Raw genomic sequence first — 9,115 nt, 5'->3', positions numbered from 1 at the left:
CGGTTAAATAAAAAACCCTGAAGCTTTATCAAAAAATGATACACAAATGGAATAATAACCCTGCTTTCATTTTCGAGACTTCCGAAGGCGGCTGAAATTATTTTCTGACGGCTCAAGCAGCATTAAGCGTCAGGAGACATCTTGGCCCGCCGATTCGGAGGAAAATTAACAGGTAGGAGACTCAGCGATTTACCTCCAGTGAAAGGAGAAACACCCATGTGCATCTCGTCCAGCATTTCTGACACCCTATTTCTGCTGCAATTTTCATGTTCTGTAATGAACAATCAGGACTGACAGGATATGTTCTGATTTTACTGGGGGGGGGGGGGGAGGGCGGCATCGGGGGCACCCCACAATCAGGACTGGCAGGATACGCTTTGATTTTACTGGGAGGGGGGGTGTGGGGGGGCATGAGGGGCACCCCCTAAATAATAAAAAGCATGCAATCACAAAAGCAAAAGACATGCTGCAGCAGTCGGTCTGTGTCCTGCTGTGTACGGTGCATGTGTGACATTACAAATGAGGAGCAAAAATTGATTTGAGATTCAGAGTCAAGTCAAGCATGTATGCTTTGTAATTACTTGTAGTTACTTTGTTTTTTTTCTTAAAACCGAAGTAGGGCAATTAAACCAAAACAACATTATGGTATTATAAAGAAGCAAGAGGAACAAGACATAACTGCATCAGCAGATAATTGGAATGACCAGTAACACATTTCCTTTTGGGATGTGATGATGTTTAAATTTACCTTTGTCTGTGTCACTTGCAATGAGCATTGAGCTGAAGGAAAATTTCCATTTTATTTTATATTTAATGGACAATGTTTTTTCTATTCTATTCTAAAATAAATACAAATAATATTCATCGATTAATATTATTAATTAATGACCATTATCAGTTCATTTTTACAGGCTAGCACAGAGGCGGGCAATGTGGGCTGTGGGCTCATTCTCTGGTTTTAATGCTGACTTTTGGCCTCAGTTACATAATTATCCCTAACCTTTGTGCAAGCTGACATTTCAGCTGCATTTCCTGATAAGTGCACGAATGACAGCTGAAGGCGTTCTACTGTGAACTAACCCAGGAGTGAGCCGGAGTCGGGGTCAGGCAGCCAATTAGCTCGTTTAGCCAGGGTAACTGGTGGAAACGAAAACCAGCCGGCCCTCCAGGACCGGAACAGGACCCACCCATGGGTGTAGTGCAATGCTAGTTTTTGTTTGTTTGAATTTTAACAAGCTGTTACTTTTTTTTATTAATTATGTGCTTTTCATGTCTAGGGGGGTTCATTTACATAATAGTGCTTAAGATGGTAAGCAATACCTATAAGTATAAAAACCACCCAATTAAGAAAAATCAAGTTTGTTAAAATCCTGGGATTGGCTGGAACAAAAACCAGCATACACAGGGGGTTCCCAGGACCAAGGTTGGGAACCACTGGTCTAGTGTGTTTGGACAAGAGTCAAGACCCCAAAATGGTAACATACTGCCACCAAGTGGTAGTCTTTGTGTAGTGTACCTCAGGGAAAGATTTGTTAAAGAAAACATGTCCTTTCTGTTATTCACACAAAATACATAATTTCATTGTTCATATATACCTTTTTTCAAATATAAATTTCTTAATAATGATTATTATCAAGACAGTTGTGTTCACAAAGTTTATTATTTGATAGAAATTAAGTCTGGTATGCTTGCCATAAATGCACCTGCTTATACATTTTGCCTTTTCAAATCAGATTGTCATTTACAATTGAAATAATAACAAAACTGTAAAAATACCAAAGTCATGTTTGAGACTAAAACAGTTCATGTGCGCACATACAAAAAGCAGTATAAAAATACTTTAGAAAATTACAAACAACAAGTCTTTACATGGAATGTTACACTGAAACATTTAAGCATAAGAGTACGCATGTACTCATCGATACAGACATACACAAACACACACACACATACAGAAACACACCCAGGTACACGCCCACACACACACACATACACACACTCACTCACGTGCCCACAAGTGCACACGACACAAGTACTAATATCAACATCGTCTCTTTGAAGAGAAGAATAGTAGTTTCCACACAAGTACGTGCTGTATACACACAGAAGTAACAAAAAAGCATTTAGACTTTGGCGTAAGCCATCCAGTTGTCTTGGGCACACATAGCATTGCTGCTAACGTCGCGTACGGATTTTCAAACACAACTGAATGAATGTACTAGATGGATAATGAAACTTTGATTAAAACATTTCTATTTGCAATACTGCCGATAGCTGCACTGGTGGTGAATACTGAGACATGTGATACACTTCTGAAAATTGGCACTCACAGTTCTAATAAAGAATTAGCTATGCTGTGCTACTAAACTAGCTTATCTCACCTTTGCTTGATATAAACTTTGTTCGCTTGCTTAGCTTCTACAATTATAATTTTGTACAATCTGTTATATACTGTATGTGCATGACCAAAGGGATGAATTCATAATGTATATATTTGGTCATTCAATGGTTCATATGTAAGACCCCAATATGCAGACTTATCTGTAGTCATTGTCTGTTGTTTTGCCTGTCCTTTAAAGCAATACGTGGGTGTTATACAAACAGCTTCAAAGACACCAAGCAACTCTTCATGTGCAGGTTGTCTAAAATGTAAAAAAAATAAAATTTAAATACAAATATTTACGTATTACTGAAAAAAAGGTGCAAAGACAATATACTTTAGAGCTAGTCTGTTCACACACTGAGTCCATTTTCTGCTGAAACATTTTTCCTTCTATGAGCAATTCTACCAAACGTAGGAAGTCCATTCTGATATTTAAATATGTGATATTGATCTTTAAATGTAAAACATTTGACCTAAAAATAGCATGTTCAGATTTTCTATCGCAAAAGAGTTCTCATCTGTCAAGATAATAAACAATGAAAATTTAATTTCAGTAGTTTTCTCAAATTATTACTGTTTACGGGGGGGGGGGGTTGTACTGAAAAGCTGACATATTTGTGAATGAAGACATGTCATGAAACACTGCATTTAATATGAACTAATAAGAAGTCAATGTGCTATTTCATTTATGAATCTGGGATTCAGATACACTCAGGCTCAGAGGCAGATAGCAGCTATTTACGTGTAAAAAAAATGATAACAGTCACTCAACTGTGTGCAAAAGAGAAACAAATGGCACATATTTATCATTTTGTCTTCATAAAGGCTTTCAGAAGGTCTCCTATATTACTATACATTTTATGCTAGACCAAAATTAAGCCAAAAGTACCCCTCTGTCCAGGGGTTATTAAAAATCAAAAGTGTTTTTGTACTTTTATGTAATATGATACCCAGAAAAAAATGTAAAAATCAACATTTTAGGATAAATTAGCTTTACTAAGAGTACCTGACTCTTTAAAAAAAATGTCTCCACACATACAAGATTACCTGTAGCCATGAATCTAGTGTGTATTTGTATAAAGTTTGTGGTGATCATTCTGACATAAAATGTCTTCTTGTGTATCCTCCAAATGGATGAAACATGTTGTTGGTTGAGGTTAGTTGAGCTTCCCTCATTCACTGTAAAGTGTGAAAGGTTTTTATACAAACATAAATAATAATTTAATTATTGTTAATTATTTTAGTTATCATTATCATTATCTTTGTTTAGCATGTACACGGAGTGTGACAGTTTTAACATTGTGATTTAAAACACAGGATACACGCTTCACTTCTATTCCCTGTTAGAGCAGGACCTCTTTCACAATTTTATGCCTTGGTGTAAATGTCGCGCTAAATTAAGTTTCTGAATTGGAAAACCGTCATTTACATATTCTTGTGCTTCCTCCTTTTGCCTTTTCTTGATTCAATGACTCACTCACACCCACACACATGCACGCGCACACGCATGCGCGCACGCACGGACACACACAAAATAATGCACACATGCACACACAGACAAACACACATCCTGTTTATATCCTGTTTATATATAGTATGCATGTGGCGTGTGCATGTGTGTGTGTGCGTGGGTAGGTGGGTGTGTGTGCGTGGGTAGGTGGGTGTGGTGTGTGGGTGTGCGTGTGTGCATACGCGTGTGTGTGTGCGTGGGTAGGTGGGTGTGGTGTGTGGGTGTGTGTGCGTGGGTAGGTGGGTGTGGTGTGTGGGTGTGCATGTGTGCATACGCGTGTGTGTGTGCGTGGGTAGGTGGGTGTGGTGTGTGGGTGTGCGCGTGCGCGTGTGCATGCGCGCGTGTGTGTGCGTGGGTAGGTGGGTGTGTTGTGTGGGTGTGCGTGTGTGTGTGCTGCGTAGTTTGGGCTTGTGTGTGTGTGTGTCGTGCGTGGGTAGGTGGGTGTGTGTGTGGGTGTGGTGTGTGGCATCGTGTGTGGTGTGTGTGTGCGTGGGTAGGTGGGTGTGGTGTGTGGGTGTGCGTGTGCATCCGTGTGTGTGTGTGCGTGGGTAGGTGGGTGTGGTGCGTGGGTGTGTGTGCATCGTGTGTGGTGGCGTGGGTAGGTGGGTGTGGTGTGTGGGTGTGTGTGCGTGGGTAGGTGGGTGTGGTGTGTGTGTGTGTGTGTGTGTGATGCGTGGTGTGTGTGCGTGGTGTGGGTGTGTGTGTGGTGTGGTGTGTGTGCGTGGGTAGGTGGGTGTGGTGGTGGGTGTGTGTGCGTGGGTAGGTGGGTGTGGTGTGTGTGTGTGTGTGTGTGTGTGTGTGCGTGGGTAGGTGGGTGTGGTGCGTGGGTGTGTGTGCGTGGGTAGGTGGGTGTGGTGTGTGTGTGTGTGTGTGTGTGTGCGTGGGTAGGTGGGTGTGGTGCGTGTGACTCAGTCACAGGGAGACAGCAGCCCAGACGCTGCCGTACTGTGGAATGCAGGTCTGATGCATTTACACAGCTGGCTCGCAGCGTTCAGAGAGACAGAACAACGACTAAGACGACCAGAGTATCCGGCGGGCGTTTCCTCCTGGAATGGCCTCGGAACACAGTGACGGGGATCGCGCAAGTCCCGAAATCTCCCCTTCCTGGGACAACCAGAGGAGAGCCGCACCCTAACTTTCGGGGTTCCGCCCCTCTCTTACCAGCAACCCTGCCTTCAGGCCCACAGAGGAGGGGGACAGCGATCTCCCGGCCGGTTCCGCTCACGTCCCCTTCGACCCGCGCCTAAAGAAAGAGAGCGGGAAGCGACGGACCTCCCCGGCGCCGCGCGGCCCGGCTAGGTGAGCTGGAACGTGTGCAGGTAGATCTGTCTCTCGATCCACTCCACAAAGTGGGTCACGTTGCTGTAGACGCCGGGCCCCAGGACTTTGGAGAAGCAGACGGACCCCCAGGAGGTGAGCCCGTACAGACTCCAGCGGCCCCCCGGCTCCTGGCACACGAGCGGCCCCCCACTGTCCCCCTACAGCACAACATGGAACACGTTATACAAGCAGCCATCTTGGTTTCCTTCCACTATACAAAAAAAAAACATATTTTTTATTTTATGAAACAATCTTGAAGCACTGGTTTTGTTATTGCTGGCTGTGTAAAAAGCTAACATGGTAGTTAACCGAGTGTATATTTTTTCGTTAAGTGTGCTTAGTGACTAAAACTGATTTTTCTAAATTGAATTAATCAATTAATCTCCCTAACACAATGTTAAGAAGCTTTGTGTTACTTGCCGATTGATTAGTCAGATTGTTGGCACGCTTCTTAATCAAGGAAAATGAATAAAAACAGGTTGAGACCAATAACCAGATTAACGGAAAGATTTCCAGCCCAGCTATTTTCAGTTCACCAACTACTGCTTGCTGGGAGTCAATGTATAATTAACAATTTGGACTATCATCAAATGTTTCAGCCAAAGTGACTTTAAGGGACAAAATGTGGCTTGTTGGTGTTTGGTCCTACTGCTGCTGATGGCTTGGATATAAATTTTTTTCTCTTATTTTTTACATTTTACTCTCAAATATTCCATAAGCAGGAACGGTTGCATTCGGTACAGCTGTCTCCACAGTGGGTGTGTGAAAACCAGCACCTGCCGTCTGTGCATCTCAGATGAAATTATATATGGGGACAGTAGGAGGAAGGGGAGCCGTCTGTCAGAGGAAGAGTGCGTGCACAGGAAAAGGGTAAAAAAAGGATAATTCACGAATACGGTATTTTGGTACTTATAGACTGTACCTTGGCTGTGGATAAACACCCCAATCAGAAGAACAGCACACAAGCTGAACGTGACACGTTGTGTATGAAATACTGTTTCGATCATTTTGCTTCCACAAGAGGGCACTATTGAAACTATATTTACAGTTCTGAGTTTGAACAAATTAGAAGCGTTTTTTTTTTTTTTTTTAACAGTCAATGGGTGAGTCACATAAAAAAAAAGTGCTCACCATGCAGGAGTCCACAGTCCCTGACTCGTACCCGGCGCACAGCATCCGGGAGGTGATGGTCTTCATGTCAAAGTAAGACTGACACTGGTCCAGGGAGATGATCCTCACTTCCCCCTCCTGCAGCTTGAATGGCACTAACCACAGAAGAAGAAAAAGAAACAGGAAGTCAGACACTCCCACTCAGCGGCGGAGCAAAGAGGTCGCCGCGGTTACACAGGCAGACAAGTTCTCAAACTCACTCCGGTTGCCCATGTGACCCCAGCCGGTGATGTAGCAGTAGGTGTCGGGTTTGGGCAGCTGACCCCGGTGGGGGAGACAGACCGGGCGTACGTAGCTGGTCTCCTCCACCTCGCGGTCCAGCTCCACCACGCTGATGTCGTAGTCCACCACGGCGCGGTTGTAGCGCGGGTGAACGATCACGTTCTTCACCTTCCTGGTCTGCATGAAGGGCGACGGGTGGTCCAGGTTGTTGATTCCGGAGACCACCTTCCACACGTCCGCGCTCTCCCGGCTGAGGGATGGTTTGTTTAGAGACGTGAGTTACACTTCCAACTGAGAGTACCGACAGAGGGTAACAGAACTCACACACAGTAAGAAAGTGATACATAATTCAGGAGATTTAGGATTACTGACATGCACTCCATGCTTGATTAGAAAGGAAAAAGCATGTTCAAAGATATGACTGACATCTATTGTCTAATCACAAAACATTTATGGAACCTCATGATAGAGTATAGATTATGTTATCATTATTATTATTATTATTATTATTATTGTTGTTGTTGTTATTATTTCTTTGACTCTGTGAAGTTGCCTTTTTGGCTCTTTCAGGGCTGTAAAATGTATTTTTTAACTCTGGGAGGCACACGGACACTAGCAGGCGACTCACCCTTCGAAGCAGTGCGCCACCGTAAGTGCCCACTTCCGGCCAATCAGCACGCAGCCGCAGATGTGCCCGCTTGGGTCGCTCTGCAGCGAGCACTGCCACGGCCAGCGCCCCGGCCGGCTCGTTCGCCCGCCCAGAATCCGCTTCGACATGCGCGCTGCCGGGCGACGCCCACAGTCTGGGGGGGGGGAGAGGGGGGGAGAGAGGGAGGGGAGGGAGAGGAGGGGGAGAGGGAGAGAGGGAGGGGAGGGGAGAGAGGAGGTGGAGAGAGGAGAGAGGAGGGGGGGAGGGAGGGAGGGAGAGAGAGAGGGAGTGTGGGAGACAGAGAGAGAGAGACCATTTATCAGCTCATACATCACAATGGGAATTTTTATGCACTAACTTTTTTCAGTCCTGCTTGATTTATTTAATTTAAAGATTTTGTTCATTAAGTTCAGATATCCATTCTGGGACTCATGCAAAACTCCAATCACATTTATATAGTTGTTCTTGTAGACAGTGTTGACACACACACACAAACACATATGCACACACACACACACACACTCACACACACTTACCTTCTCTGGAGCAATGGAGGGATACTTTCGTACGTGAATGACACGGGTGTCTATTAAAAAAAGAAGGGATTTTTTCATTTTTCCATGATGAACACAGTCTGAATCGGACACTTAGCACATACATAAATCTCTTTATTCTCTTTAGTGCACTCTTTGCATTCCTCAGGGAAAAGCATTAGCATGCAGGCAGTTTTACAGGACATTAGCGATGAACGAGGGGCATAAAACTCCAACGTTTGTTTAAAAATGTGAGAATGGGACAGTAAAAAAGGAGGAATGCCAGACCAACACTTTTTATGTGCAAGGCCAGAAAGACTCACAGAATTTGCTAGGCCTTTAAGTTGTGAGGTCACAAACATGTCATCAGAATGTTCTTAACTGGACGTTCTAATGCTGATGTCACAATCACTGCTGGTGACTGCTGGTGAGTGGAGTTCTAGAATGCTGACTTAAGAATTTTGAATTAAAAAAAAAAACATTCCAAACAAACCTACTCTTCAAAAGGGTAAAAGGCACAAAGCACAGCTCTCACTGCTGCAGCACTAGTCTTCTGCACTAGGGTTCAGGTGCGAGGACCCTACCCTCTCTTCTCCAGCATGGCCTGCAGCGCCGACCCATTCTTCTGCAACCAATCAGGACGCACGTGGAGCCACCGCCTGCGACCCGGCTGGCTGGGCTCGTCCAATAGCATCTCAACGGCAGTCGGGACTCTGGAAAGCAGCAACGCACACAAGAGGGCCCACATGACAAGGGTGCGCACATCTTCCCTGTGAAGACTGGAGCACTGAAGCTAGCGTACCCAACTCAAACAGAAAAAGAGGAAAAACACACAAAGGAGTTCAGCGTGACTGCACTCGAAAATCTTCTCATGATGTCAGACCTGGGTGAAATACGTATTTGTTTTGGATTCAAGCGCTTTCCTACGCTTCACTGACACTGTGTGACCACACACAGCATGCAGGGCTCCACCCAGTTAGCAGCAGGTGCTCTGCCAGCTACTGACCTTACCCTAAACCCATCTGCCCGCAGGCCAGCCGACTCAGCGCCGGATGCCAGTCGTCCGCGCACACCTGGTACTCCGACGCCGTCCTGCGCACGGTCAGCGCCGCGGAGCTGCCATTGGACAGGGACACTGCGGAGACAGAAAAAAACGGCCAATCAGCAACCAGGGAGGAACGCCAACAATCACAGGCCCGCACAGGTACAGGTCTGTACATGTAGGCCGGGGTTATTATGAATGAAAGGCTGCGGGTGTTCCAGGTGGGTGTTAACGGGGAAGGTCCTGTGTGTCAGAAATTAGCGGTTTGTTGCCATGGATACAGTAA

General features: G+C 45.0%; 1 protein-coding gene and 1 long non-coding RNA gene across 6 annotated transcripts in view; one reads left to right on the top strand and one right to left on the bottom strand.

Moving 5' to 3' along the window:
* The first annotated feature begins 3,991 nt into the window (after positions 1–3,991).
* Positions 3,992–4,889, top strand: LOC135260063 (uncharacterized). Of its 2 annotated transcripts, none has more exons than XR_010331459.1 (3): positions 3,992–4,189; positions 4,391–4,441; positions 4,782–4,889. It is a non-coding gene; the product is annotated as an uncharacterized LOC135260063 (long non-coding RNA). The 2 variants fall into 2 exon arrangements; XR_010331460.1 differs by lacking the exon at positions 4,782–4,889 and adding an exon at positions 4,496–4,591 and having other exon boundaries at positions 4,391–4,445.
* corin (corin, serine peptidase) overlaps positions 4,665–9,115 on the bottom strand; it is a 28,572-nt gene continuing 24,121 nt past the window's right edge. For all 4 annotated transcript variants that reach the window (XM_064345197.1, XM_064345199.1, XM_064345198.1 and 1 more), the window contains exons 16-22: positions 8,799–8,922; positions 8,372–8,500; positions 7,791–7,840; positions 7,234–7,408; positions 6,584–6,855; positions 6,345–6,478; positions 4,665–5,371 (exon numbers count right to left, since the gene is read on the bottom strand). In XM_064345197.1, coding sequence (XP_064201267.1) covers positions 5,189–5,371; positions 6,345–6,478; positions 6,584–6,855; positions 7,234–7,408; positions 7,791–7,840; positions 8,372–8,500; positions 8,799–8,922 — 1,067 coding nt within the window. In that variant the 3' untranslated portion in view covers positions 4,665–5,188. The remainder of the gene's footprint in view (positions 5,372–6,344; positions 6,479–6,583; positions 6,856–7,233; positions 7,409–7,790; positions 7,841–8,371; positions 8,501–8,798; positions 8,923–9,115) is intronic.

Source organism: Anguilla rostrata, chromosome 7 (genome assembly GCF_018555375.3).
Source record: "Anguilla rostrata isolate EN2019 chromosome 7, ASM1855537v3, whole genome shotgun sequence".
Taxonomy (NCBI): domain Eukaryota; kingdom Metazoa; phylum Chordata; class Actinopteri; order Anguilliformes; family Anguillidae; genus Anguilla; species Anguilla rostrata.
This window is presented reverse-complemented; position numbering and strand designations above follow the sequence as displayed.